General features: G+C 40.7%; 1 protein-coding gene across 1 annotated transcript; it reads left to right on the top strand.

Moving 5' to 3' along the window:
• Window positions 1-1,329: 1,329 nt before the first annotated feature.
• crfb2 (cytokine receptor family member b2) lies at window positions 1,330-14,704 on the top strand. The gene is made up of 8 exons (XM_079254228.1): window positions 1,330-1,455; window positions 1,573-1,748; window positions 4,759-4,888; window positions 6,171-6,340; window positions 8,183-8,319; window positions 8,792-8,951; window positions 9,762-9,877; window positions 12,672-14,704. The coding sequence occupies exons 2-8, from the start codon at window positions 1,664-1,666 to the stop codon at window positions 13,302-13,304; spliced, it is 1,431 nt and encodes a 476-aa protein (XP_079110354.1). The 5' UTR covers window positions 1,330-1,455; window positions 1,573-1,663; the 3' UTR covers window positions 13,305-14,704.
• Window positions 14,705-14,787: the final 83 nt, after the last annotated feature.

Genomic DNA, 14,787 nt, shown 5'->3' with positions numbered 1-14,787 from the left:
TTGGGTTTTTAATTAAATCTATAATCCATTTGATAAGAAATGATTTCCAGTTTTTCTGAGACCCTGAACTGGGACACAGCCATGGAGTGTCGCGAGCCAAGTCTCATGAAACATCATCAAACTTCCACTTGGTGGCGCTATTGTCCCTCATTTCATCAGACTTCTCTGTGGTGAGAAGTCACATGACTTCCCATCAACCACTCTGTGAAATGCTGCCTTCAAGAACCTTGACGATGAGCTGGAAATTGTGGCAAGGAGTGGGAAGTCTGGGCTTCCCGGATGATGGATGGTTGGACATGTACTTATAGAGCTTCATCTACAACAGAAGACAAGACACTAATTGAATGAGACACTCCACAAAATCTGAACATACATGCCAGTATACTCTAGAAAGCAATCAACAATAGCTAATATTAGACAAAATAGTAAAAACTTTCATTTTTATGCAGATTAAGGTTGATCATGATCATGACTTATCGAGACTCTTCATAACCCACTTAATCAAAACTGCCTACTCATTATAACCACAATATGGTAGATTTACCCTGCCACTCATCCTTTCTTTTATTGTTTTCCTGATAATAATCATAATCATGTAGGCTGTGTTCAATCAAAAGAACATTCTACATGTTTCCCACAACAATGTAAATCCATACAACATATAGAACTTAATGTTTTATAACTTTTCACCTTTCAGAGGTTTAAAAGATACGTGCACATACATGACAAATTTGCAAAGTTTTTTTTGTCAAAATCTATTATGACATATATATTCTTACAATATCGTGGAATTTAACTGAGCAAATATAAAGGTAATGTGATGTTTGGTGACGTGATGATGTTCCTTCCATCAGAAACTGGAGGAGCATCACGACAAGCTGGTGATCAACTTGATAACTCAGTGTTTTCCCATCTTAAAATAACACAAAAGTGCTGAATGTGTATTTATTGATGAGGTTTCTTCTAGTTTATGGCTTTATTTAATCAAGTTAACGACTCAGTTTCTTCTGTGTTTTGTTTCACATGTTACAGTGTCATGATCCAGTTTTCAGTTTATTTATGTTGTAATCCAAATGTCCCGTTTGTCACAACATGAATCTAAAACAACGTGCTTGAAAAGACAGACGTAGTGATTTTATATTTACTCTATATTTAGTCCACAAACTTCCATGAATTACGTGGAGAGAAGTGCGATCCTGCTCTGACGTTGGGAATTAACGTGATGTCCCTGAAGGCAGCAGCGGTCCGTTCATTTCGGTTCATGCGTCTTTCCCTGCAGCCTCAGACACATTTCAGTAACTTCTCTTATTAAAGGTCATGGCTGGACACAGGGACGTTTCTGTCGACAGCTATTCACCATGTCTACATGCAGGTACGTGTTGACAGCTGCAGTTTGTAGCCTCGGGTGGATTTACAGATGGTTAAATCGATGATCTTCATCGCTTTAGACTTCCGGTGAGTGTCTAAAAAAAAAAGCTAAAACAAAAGCAAGAAGTAAACAAAATAACCAGTAATCCCCTTCAGATGAGTGTTTCCTCAGTCTGTTCGGTATGTTTTTTTGTTTGTTTTTAGGTTTATCCAGGGTACTGAAAGGAAAGTGACCAGACTGCAGAATAAAAGCGAAAATGAAAGGATTCTTCTGACAAAGTCCAGATGATGAAAGATGGAGACGGGGGTCCATGGAGTGGGTTTATCCGTCATTACCGCACATTTCTGGACTCTTTTGTGGCTTCCTCTGGTTCTGCCAGGTGAGTACACGCTTTTAATCACATGGATTTATTTGGATCCAGATCAGTGATGTTTATTTTAAGGAGAAAGTTGTGGTGCAAAACATCATGACACTAAGAACCGAGACACTATGGAGTTTATAACAATAGATTGTGAACATCCAGATGTTGGGTCCCTGGAAAATGCTGGTAGGGTGTCCACACCAAGCGGCAACCTCCAACAAACCCCGGCTACAAACCTGGAGAATGGGACAGGGCTGGATATTGGGCAGGGTTGGACATCCAATGGGCGTAGTTGGATGAAAAACGGGCGTGGTTAGGGTGAAGGTTAATCCAATCAAAATGTTGTTTTGGACATCCAACCCCGCTCAATATCCAACCCCGCCTCATTCTCCAGGCTGAAGCCAAGACCTTCTCGCAACCTCCAGCGGTTAAAAGTGAAGCCTATGCGGAAGTGCATAAAACTGCAGTTCCCCCTTCATCCACTAGGGGCTGCAAAACAGACCAAGTCCCCATAGACTCCCATGTTAAAAAGGCCAACAGAAATAAACATGTTTACAGCAGAAATAAACATGTTTACTGCAGAAATAAACCTGTTTACAGCAGAAATAAACATGTTTACAGCCTATTTCAGAAATCCGCTTTTGGTTTAATAGGTCAGGTTTACCTTCATGACAACTGTGGGGGAGTGAATTTTTTTCAAACTCGCCTGTTTACAAGTAATGTAATCTCGAAATTCGGCATATTTAGGGGTGTGTCCTTTTGATTGACAGGTACCTGATCTCCTGCTTAAAGTAAGAAGAACGTAGAACAACCGCGGTTTTTAGCCAGTTAACAAGGTGACTTAGCTTTAGCCCGCTTACCTCCGTTAGCGGGTTAGCTCCTGTTATCTCCAGGTTAGCTCGGTTAGCTCTTAGCTATAAGCAGCTCGGAGTTCGCTTGATGTCAATCATCCACCATGACGCTCACAGCCCCCCTCTCAGTTCCACCTCTTTGCCCATATTTGCCCCTACCAAGATGGTGACAGTAGGAACCGCCCACCGAGCTTCAATTCAGCTTTTAAGAAACCTATGGGTGACGCTACGGAGGCTTCGTCCATCTTTTTATATACAGTCTATGGTGTGCACACATTGGTGTGTTGGAGAAAGGATGTAGTTTAAAGTTGCAGGATAGTTCCTGAGGACTGGACTTGGGCACCCCTAAAATAAATAAATAAATGGATTCAGTCAGAAATAATTCCCATTTGAATGAATACCAGACATGCAGATCCATCTGTCTTTTCACTGACACATCGGTGCTTTTATCCACCTCCAGCTCAGAGGCAATAGACCAGTAGATGTCTGTGAGGATTGGCTCCTCCACCTAAGAGGCCATAAGCGTCTCAGCAATAATTACTTGGGACTTATAATTTGTTTCACAGACTAAGCAGAAAATAAATAATGTGTTCGACACATTTCATGTTTAGATTTAGCTCATCTGCAGCATGAAATCAAGAAAATCTGGACAGATCTCATCCACTCCTTTTTAACCAACTCATTGACTTCAGCCTTGGAGATACAAAGGCCAACCCCTGATTCCTCCAGCTCTGCTTTCTCATGGGAGCATGTTTTGGTGGGATTGAGGAGGTCTTCAAAGTTTTTCCTCCACTAGCTCACAATGTCCCGAGTCAAGGTCAGCAGTCCTCCATCCCCATTCTACACAATGTTGACCTAGCACTGCTTGCCCCTCCTGAGTTGCTGGAAGGTGGACCAGAATGTCCTCAAAGCCTTTCGGAAGTCATTCTCCTTGGCCTCGCCAGTCTATTCCCATGCCTGACTTTTTTTCCTGGCGACCGCCAAAGCTGCGTTCCACTTAGCCTGACAATACCTATCAGCTGCCTCCAGAGTCCCACAGAATAAAAAGGCCCAGTAGGACTCCTTTTACAGATTAACAGTATGCCTCACTGCTGGTGTCCAATAAGGAGATTACCGCCATGATGGCACCAATGATCTTATGGCCACAGCTCCGGCTGGCCGCCTCAACAATAAAGACATGGGACCTAGTGTACTTTGAATCAATATTCCCCACCTCACTTGGGACATCATTGAAGTTCAGCCCTTCCTGGGAGATGAAGTTCTCTCTAAAAGGGGACTCTTGCAGACTTCCCAGTCTCTAAAAGGGGACTCCAGCAGACTTCCCACAATACATTTAAGCATGCCAAGCCTGACCAGTATCCTCCCCCACCATCTGAGCCTACTCACCACCAGGCTGTGATCAGTTGATAGCACCGCCTCAGGGTAGGTACTCTGAGCTGCTGTTTGGTGCATAAGCACAAACAACCATCAGGACTCGTCCCACCTACCCAAAGGCTACCCTTTCATCCACTGGGGTGATCCCCACTGTACAAGCACAAAATCAGGGGGCAATGAGTGTGCCCACACCTGCTCGACCCCTCACTGGAAGCAACTCCAGAATGGAAGAAGGTCCAGCCCTTGTCAAGGATACTGGTTCCAGAGCCCAAGCTGTGGTTCAGGGTGAGTCCAGCTATATCTAGTCAGAGCTATTCAACTTTGCACACTACCTCGGGCTCCTTCCCTGCCAGGAAGCTGATGTTCTATGCCTCTAGAACCAGTTTCTGCAGCCAAAGATAGGACTGCCAGGCCCGGCCACCACATGCTCGCTTTCGTGCCCCTGCATCTGGGCAAGGGACCTTTTCCTCAAATATTTTTCCACATCATAGGGGTCTTTGACCACCTCTATAAGTAGAGCCAGAAATGATTATTTTGTTTATATAACTTTTATTTTATCAGGCAAAACATAAAGAACAGACTCTTATTTACAATGTTGGCCATGCAGGTTGAGGGAAGTGAGAAAAGTAAATGTAGTTTATGTGGGTAAGAACTGTTACCAACAACACAACCAAGGAGAGGTTTGTAGGGATTACAAATTATCTGAATATCTAAAATTTAAGTAACTCATTTAAGATTTCACTCAAACTTTTTGTTAAGTGTTATGTTCTATAGGTTTAATTTTCTTTCTGTTTGTATTCCAGCTGTCAGTAAGCTCCCAGTGCCCACCAATGTTACCATGAACGCAGACCAGTTCAATTATATTCTGAAATGGGAACCTGGTCCAGGTACACCCACAGGAACATACTACAATGTCAGTGTTGGAACAGAGAGGTGGGTTTTCGTTCTTTTTTTATCTGTTTTAACCGTTAATCTATTTGTATTAAAAAATCCATCTAAAACTTATAGGCCATGAAAAGCAATGATTTATATAAAACCAATACTTCATGCTTAACCAATAATCCATATAAAACCAATCATTTTAAGGTTGATTAGATGTATGAAACTAACACTGAAGACAGGAAAACTGCTAATGATTATATCAGCATAGAGGGGTGCTTCTTAGTGTTTATGGATAGCGTCACCTTAAATGTTGATTTAGAAATTTGTGATCTTTAATAAATTGTACTGTCTTCTTAATCTTCATCAATAAGATGATCTGTTCTGGACATTAAAAAACTACACACTAGTTCAACATTTTACAAACATCCAACATAAATATCAAGCCAAATTAAATGAGATCACTGCCAGAATCTTTATAAAGAGGGATTAGGCTGTTTTTCATTTGCTGGCTTCTGTCCATTGCTGTGAAGAAGCAAGTTTTCTTGCAGAGAACGACTCAAACTGGGATATTTAATATAGCACCAGCATTACAGTAACTTTGTTTCTGAATTCTTGATAATAAATATTTTGAAAGCAGGCCTGGAAAACCATCCATCCATCCATTCACTTTCTTAACTGCTTAGTCTGATTAAGGCTCATGGGGAAGCTGGAGTCTATCCCAGCAATCATTGGGCGCGAGGCAGGTACACGTGCACAGGTTGCCAGTCTATCACAGGGAGTCCACGATACATAAGGAGGGTAAAGTATTTTCAGTGGATTCAGCTCTCAATTGTGACAGTGCACCCATTGCTCTATACAGCAGAACCAGAGAGTTTATGGCAATAAAGACCTTTTTTACTGCACTACATGCAATAAATACATATATATAATCACGCGATGTGAGAACAAGCCTGAGAAAGGTTACGCCAAAAGCCCTGATGTAATTCAAATCCAAGCCAAACTATCGGTTCCATTGGAATGCTGCTTATTTGGTACAATGGCTGCAAAATATCATGCAATTAACCGCTGTTTTGGTTGTACAGTTGCACTGCTAATAGCAGCTCAACTGCTAGGTCTGCTTTGTGCCAAACCGGCAGACTTTTCAGACTATGCTCGCGATTTCATGCTTTCTGTATTATCAGAGAGACAGAAGGAGGAAAAAAGGCTAAAATCCAACAGGTTGTGTGAGTTTGTGTGTCTGAAAAATTAATACAGTAACCCTTACACTGTGTCGATCAGAAAGGTTGTCCCTGTCATTCACGTAGACATAAATGTTTTGTGTGTTTGTCTGAAGGGGGCCTTTTGACGAGCCGGTAAACAGCTGCCAGTTTGTTCAGTCTCCACTAATCTGTGATGTGACCGAGGCATTCCCAAACCCAAGGGAGATCTACATTGCCCATGTTAAAGCTCACTATGGACACCTGCACTCAGAACCAGCCTTCGCATCAAGATTCAGACCTCTTGGTGAGTAACAGTGGTGAACATGGAAGAGGCGGAAATAAAACGGATGGGTATCAAAGTTATGGTGAAGGTATAATTTATTTCTTTTAAAATGTATCACTGCAGCTATAATCCATAAAGTTAACCTTGTAAATAGTGGTTTCTACCATGGATAAGAGATGAGCAACTTCACAAACACATTCTCATCTGGAATTTGTCAGCATTCATGTTATCAGAAGAAACATTAATACCCTCAGAATATTTAACAACACCGTAATAAACACGTGTTTTATTAAATATCAGCTGTTCAGATATATATAATTTTCAACAGCCTCGTCATGCTCTTCCCTCGCCCAGAGTTCCTCTAAAAATGACAGAAAGTACATAAAAGAAGTTTAGTTTTATTACAGTTACGTGTTCTGGCAGGTTACATAAATCTTAAGCTTTAATTAACAATAAAAAAGAAGTGGCAACTATATATTAGCGGTGGGACTCAATTACAAAAATTAATCTAATTATACAGGCTTTGTAGTTGATTAATCTTGATTAATCGCATAAGGAAATTTGGCTCAAAAAGCAACTTTTTTTTTTTCATTTGAATGGATTTTAAGTAATTATTAAATCAAATAATAAAAGATTAAAAGAGATTTATTTAATATGCTCAAACTCTATTAATGTCTGTACAAATGAATTTAACTTTTAAAACAGTAAAAAAGAAATAGAAAACACCCCTAGGCAAAACTGAGCCGACCCAAAGTTAAAGTGTCATTTCAGATACTTTAACTAACAGCTGCAGCTCAAGTTGATATCCTACAACATGTTACAGTTTTTTAAAATTATAATTGTCTTCATCCACATTAATAAACATTAATATCTGACATTAAACCAGGACGGATCACTTAGTGGCAACTTCAGTCTGATCATGCAGCAGAGGTGATCACCTCCTTCTCTAACAGCAGCGTGGAGCTGCAGTAGGACCGAGCTACATACATGTTCTTTAGGACAGGGGAGGCGGAGGAGGAGGGAGAGGTGTTGCTAACGCAGACAACGACCCGTAATTTTAATGCTACCCAGCAAATGTCCTCCATACCGCCAGAAATAGACCGTAGACCTGTTGATACTCACTTTGTCTTTAAATAAACTCACTGAAGGGTCTAAAACATTGCTAAATTTAGCACCAGTGCAGCTAAGTTAGTATTGGACGTACCCTGTGCATCAGTGTAATCGGCATTACAGGAAATTATGCCCTAATTATGCCCTAACAAACGTTCCACGATTAAATGCTTTTTTTTTTTTTTTATATATATATGTATGTTTGTATGTATATATATATATATATATATATATATATATATATATATATATATGTGTGTATATATATATATATATATATATGTGTATATATATATATATATGTGTATATATACATATATATATGTATATATATATATATATGTATATCTAATGTATATACATATATGTATATACATATACATATATATATATATATATATATATATATATGTATGTATATATATATATATATATATATATGTATATATATATATATATATATGTATATGTATGTCCACACACATACACAAACTGGTGTAAAAAGGAGTTTTGCCCCTTCCTAATCACTTCTATTTTTGCAAATTTGTCACATTAGTTCAGATCGTCACACAAAATTTAACATCAGACAAACTGTACTTGAGTAAATACAAAATGTCCTTTTTAAATGGTGGATTTGTTTATTAAAGACAACCACCTGCACGTCACAATATGAAAAAGTATTTGTGTCAGACATATCTTACATTAATGCGAGATATATCTCATGTTTATGTCAAATCAATGTGTGTGTCCCAGACCACCTGGACCTACCACTGCTGACTGTCACACCCTGCGACAGAGGCCTGTGTGTGGACCTCCACCCTCCACTGAAGCATCGTACAGGGATGTATAATCTGAGTTACCAGTTTCAGGTTGAGACCCCCAATAAAAAGGTAACACCGGTACAACATGCTGCTTCATCACTTTGATCTTAATTATAAATTGAATGACTGAATGTAAAATAAACATCTGTGATATACACAGGCATGAAATAAAAATACATTATTTATCCCCAAGGGAGATGATATGTATGTAACAGTGTATGAAAAATAAAATTACATATATATAGGAGAGGTCACTTATGTAATATATACTCAATAATTTATATTCTGTAAATTGTATATATAAAATATTTATGCAATACAGGATTTTAATAACAGCGTAAAAATATCACCAATCAAATTAAATTTCTAATGGGATATCTTTAAACTCAGTTAATTTTATGTAAATGTAACTTGTGTGTTGCGTGATTATGGTATTTGGGAATATGATGATGAAGAAATGTAAATGGTAATATAAATAAGAATAACAGTATTTCTTGACAATAATTCTTGTGTGGTGTGTCTTTGTTCTTCACATGTGCAGTTTGTCAAAGACGTCAAGTTCCTGAGAAGAGTGACTTTAAATCACCTGGCTCCTGGTCAACAGTACTGTGTCTCCGTCCGCTTTGCAGACAGCTTGGAGAACAAGAATTCCAACTTTAGCGACCCTGTTTGTGTTTTCACCTCTGGCTGGTTTCCTACAGGTACGGTGTCACATTCACACTTCTTTAATTGCTTCTTCTTTCTTTTTGTCAAAGAAAAAATGTCCTTTTTACTTTTTTGTTCCTTCATCTAAACTAATTCAGAATATACATCACATGTGTAATAATATAATTTCTATGTCAAATAACAACACAGACAGGTCTAATAGGAGCGCTAAATGCCCTCCTATGAAGGATCAGCAGCGCATTTGAGGTAAAACAGCTGACTGAAATTAAAGTAGCAGTAAAATAAATGCTCCTTAAACTGGATAAATGAAAATAGTTTTCAGTGAACACAGCTAAAACAGTTGTGCAAAAAGAAAGCAAAATTAACAAGTCATCTTGCTCTTAAAGCCATTTTTCAAACTTTGGTCCTTAGTAAAAGTAAAAGTAAAGAATGAATAATAATCCATTATCTTCAACTTTATCACTGTTTAAGAGAGTGGTGCCCAAAACAGACACAGAGAAAGCATTTCAAAGCCTGAAAAACTCAGCCAAGAGCCAAGAACATTCATCTCCTAAAGAAAAAGGAAAGAATCCAACTAAGACCTGACAACAGTCTGGGAGATGTGTCTGGACTGGATCATCCATAGTGGTGGGATTTTGGCAGAAGTTGAGCAAAATCTTAATGTGTACTTAAAAGGAAAACCTCATGTTTACTGACATGTTTTAACACTTGGCTCCTCTGAATGTTTTTACAAACATTTTCTTGGTGTTTTGTCATCAATATACTGTTATGTTTATCCAACTCAGCATTAACGTTTGACCGATCTTAAGCTTGATTTTTGAGTGAATGAATTATTGTCTTGACAGATGCAGTGATCTCGACGGCTCTATGCTTATTGGTGATAGCTGCAGTGGTAATTTTCATCCTACTGATCGATACTGGATATATCAATCTGAAAAAAAGACGACTGCCATCAGTTCTGGTAAGTTACAGAGAAACACTCAAGCACTTAATGTTGTTTTGATGTTAAATGGTGGAAAATGGGTTTTATTGTAATATTAAGTAAAGCAATCCATTATTTGTGACATAACACATCCATTCCACCCATTCATCCATCCACCATTCCACCCGTCCATCCATCCATCCATCCGTCCATTCGTCCGTCCATCCGTCCATTCGTCCATCCATCCATCCGTCCGTCCGTCCATTCGTCCATCCATCCATCCGTCCATCCATCCATCCATCCATTCATCCGTCCATCCATCCATCCATCCATTCATACATCCATCCGTCCATTCGTCCGTCCATCCATCCATCTGTCCATTCGTCCATCCATCCATCCATCCGTCCGTCCATTCGTCCATCCATCCATCCGTCCGTCCATTCGTCCATCCATCCATCCGTCCATCCATCCATCCATCCATTCATCCGTCCATCCATCCATCCATCCATTCATACATCCATCCGTCCATTCGTCCGTCCATCCATCCATCTGTCCATTCGTCCATCCATCCATCCATCCATCCGTCCATTTGTCCGTCCATCCATCCATCCATCCATTCGTCCGTCCATCTATCCATCCATCCATCCACCCATCCACCATTCCACCCGTCCTTCCATCCATCCATCCATCCGTCCATTCGTCTGTCCATCCATCCATCCATCTGTCCATTCATCCGTCCATCCATCCGTCCATTTGTCCGTCCATCCATCCATCCATCCACCATTCCACCCGTCCATCCATCTATCCATCCATCCATCCATCCATCCAGCATTCCACCCGTCCATCCATCCATCCATCCGTCTGTCCGTCCGTCCATTCGTCCGTCCATCCATCCATCTATCCATCCACCATTCCACCCGTCCATCCATCCATCCATCCGTCCGTCCATCCATTCGTCCGTCCATCCATCTATCCATCCATCCATCCATCCACCATTCCACCCATCCATCCATCCATCCTTCCATCCATCCATCCACCATTCCATTCCATCCATCCATCCATCCATCCATCCGTCCATCCATTCGTCCGTCCATCCACCCACCCATCCATCCATCCATCCATCCGTCCATCCATTCGTCCATCCATCCACCCACCCATCCATCCATCCATCCATCCGTCCATCCATTCGTCCGTCCATCCACCCACCCATCCATCCATCCATCTTTTCATTCATTTTCTTGTTGCTTATCCGCGGTCGGGTCGCAGGTGCAGCTACCTGAGCAGGGAAGCCCAGACTTCCCTCTCCATGGTCACATTTGCCAGCTCATCCAGGAGGATCCCAAGCTGTGCCTTGGCCAGCTTGGAAATGTAATCCCTCCAGCGTGTCCTGGATCTGACCTAGGGTTTGTTCTTCGTGCTTGGAATACTTCAACAGGGAGGAGTCCAGGAAGCATCCTGACCAGATGCCTAAGCTTACCTCACTTGGCTCGTGTCAATGCAGAGCAGCTGTGGCTTTAGACTGAGCCCCTCTGGGTTACCACATTTCTAACCCCATTATCTCGGGAGAGTCCTGCCACCCTGCAGAGGAAACTCATCCTGGCTGCTTGTATTCATCATTTTGGTTTTTTCCACAGTAGTGTTGGTTTGAAGTTCAGCCCAGTGTACAGAACACTGGCAGACATTAGACATGTGGCACGGCGAAGAACAACACGGATATGAATACCGGAAAGTGGAATTAGACTTAAAATGTGAAATAATTACTATATCCATTGTCTATGATCCTTGCTAATTTTAAGTTTTCGTAGTCACTCAGTTATTTTCTGAACTGGTTTCAATTCAGGGTCGCGGGAAGCTGGAGTCTATCCCAGCAATCAACGGGCGAGAGGCAGGTACACCCTGGACAGATTGCCAGCCCACCACAGGGCCACACAGAGGGAAAAATAAGCATTCAGGGACAATTTAGAGTAACCAATTAACCTAACATGCATGTCTTTGGATGATGAGGAAAAGTTGGAGTACCCGGAGACAACAGAAAGATCACCATTCGAGCCTTGAACCAACAACCTTCTTGCTGTGAGGCCATAGTGACCACTGCACCACCGTGCAGCCCAAGCCTTCATGGTGCCGGAAACAAAGGAATGAGAAAAGCTGGATGAGAGTTAGAGGCATTTTGATCGCTGCAAACCACGGACTAAATGAGGCTTTTGCGGGTCTGGAATAAAGCAAAACAAAGAAAAATTCTGGATACATCTGGTTTATAGTGCAGCCAGTTTTGACGTTTTTAGTTTCTTTGAGTTCAGTAAAGCTAGCACTTTTAAGTTTATTTTCTGAAGTGTTTTCTTCTACGACGTGCTTCAATTAAACACCAAATTTTTATAAACCTCATTGTTCACAGAAACTTCAATAACTATCTGTGTCTTTGTGTAATGATCAAACGCAGTTCTTAAAAAGTATTGAAATGAGCTGCTGAGAAGTACGCTGTGCACCTAAATTACCTACTGGTGTACCCAAGTGAAAAGGTTAATGGCACCAGTACAACCAATGCAACAGGATTTGCCTGGAGCTCTGACCATATCAGAACAAAGTGCATTTTCATTTGTTATTGTGAGAACAGCACCTGTAGGTATTCAGTGTTTGGTTGTGTAAAATGTACAGCAGCAAATATCTATTTATTTCTCTGCTGTAGAATGTCTGACATTTTATTTCCATTGTCAGTCCCATTTATTGGTATTTCTTGGGATGGACAGCATTAACCACACTGATTAGTGAAAGACCTGATCACAGATTTAAACAGGTTCCTTTTTTCTTTTTCTCGTCTTTCTGTGTGTTTTAGTCAGCCATCGATCACAAAGAGGAGGTCCTCATCATCAGACCCTGTAGCACGTCATCCTTTCTGAACGTTTGGCCCACACATCCCTCTGCAGAGGAGAAGTCCTGCAGAACATCATCTTCAGATGAGAGCGATGAAGACTGTACAACAGGGAGCATCAGCAGGAGCAGTAACAGAGCTTACCAGAAACGGCTGGACACATACCTCATCGCCTCATCTTCATCCTTGTCCGAGTCTTATGCCCCTAAACCAAAGCTTCTGCCCAGTTTCTCCCCAAACCAGCTGCCGGACATTCACTCAAAGTCCACAAAGTTTTTAACTGAAAATATTCAATCAGATCGTTTAATTAGAGAACGATTTGAGGAAAGCAAAAAGGAGCATGACATCATGGACAGTGGCAAGGAGACGACCATCCAGGACGTCAACCTCCACACGTTAACCTTCGGCAGGCGAGAGGAGGTGGAAACGCTCCCCGACACAGCACAGGGAGACACTCTGGACGGTTCAGAAGATCCGTCTCCAGTCACATCCTCACAAACTGCAGCAGACTGGTGTGTTGATGAAGAGGAGGAAGAAATGGACTCAGGTTCTGGGTACATGGGTCGCCCACTTGCGATGTCTGGTAGAACTGCATAAGACCTGCTGTTAGAACCAGACGGACTGAAGCTGCACACAACATTTAATCAACTCAGTCTTCATTTCAACAGACTTCACGTGTTGCTAAAAGTGATGTGATGGAAATTACGTCCCAATCCCATCATCTGAGTCCAAATCAAACCCTGAAAACAGCCTTTTGGAAAGGACACATTCCTCCAGGGTACATAACCACTGCTTGTCAAATCATTTCTTATGCACAACTTGTGTTTTAATTAATCCTATCAAATGTAATAGACAAAATGCTCATTTATAAAGTAAAATTACATAAACCATGAACAGAAGCAAAATAATGTTGAAAATGTAAATATTTTGATAAGGAAGGTTCTTTTTATTTTTATATGTTTTTTACTGGTCTGGCTTCCTGGAGATCAAATTATGCAGAATGTGGAGCCTGAACTGAACAGTAAATGGACAAGCCTTTAGATAAATGGGTTACGTGTAGTATGACCTGTTTCCTTGTGAAAAAACCCAGAGAGCCACTGCCTTCATTCATACACTTTATGTTTGGGCTTTATTCATTTGAGGAAGCAAATCAGGAAAAAAATCAAAGTTACCCTGAAGCTTGGCTGGCACATCCTCAGTCAGCTTGAACAGAGAGCTGGACTTTATCTCTTGGTTTTTACAGATGTCTTACTGTAAGGTTCAGGAGTATGCCCACGGCACTAATTAATCATATTAGTTCACCCACTCACGTCTCATCCCTGAGTCCTCCATGCCTGATCCAAGCCATGCAGCTCTACGTCGGCCTGCGTCTTGTGTATGTGGACTGACCATGGTTCTAACCATTTCATCATCAGAGGGATTACCTCTCAGCTGTCTTAGTGTTCAAACCACGGCTGTCAGTGGGGTGTCATGATTTTGTGGCTGTAAATGAATGCTTTCAAAAAAGGTTTATTTTATTTTTTTTTTACTCTGGATTTGTTTTGGTGGAAACTTGAATTCATGAGAAGTTTGTGAATGTTTTAAAATGATCAGCATGACTGTAAAAAAAAGGTAAACGTTTAATGGGAAGTACAAGCAAAGGCTTTTGCAAACATGTGCCAAGTAAACCACTGCAGTCTGTATTCTTCCAGTATTTTAGTCTTTTATATCCAACATAGAGTAGAGGAAAATAATTCTGTCAGGGCTGTAAATCATTACAATTATGTATTTATTTATTTGCCTTGATGGCACACAGCAGCGACCTCTGCAGCGGGTGCAACACGAGGCGTATGGAAAGGAACTCTGTAAAGTTCACCTCTACCAATTTGCAAAGATGGTCTGGAAATGGAAAACCTAAAACTGAAGATATAAGAAATACATGAAGTCAGAGGTCAACCTGAACAGCTTGTCAGTAAATGACAACGTTGCAAAAGGTGTGTCTCATTTCAGGTGATGAAGCATGTAAATGGAAAGGTACCAGACAAATAAATAAAATAAAAGTATATATAAATGGAGTTGCCTGTTAATTTCTTGTAGTTCT

The sequence above is a fragment of the Telmatherina bonti genome (assembly GCF_933228915.1).
Source record: "Telmatherina bonti genome assembly, chromosome: 15".
Classification (NCBI taxonomy): domain Eukaryota; kingdom Metazoa; phylum Chordata; class Actinopteri; order Atheriniformes; family Telmatherinidae; genus Telmatherina; species Telmatherina bonti.
The sequence above is the reverse complement of the archived record's forward strand: the minus strand, read 5'-3'. Positions and strand labels throughout refer to the sequence as shown.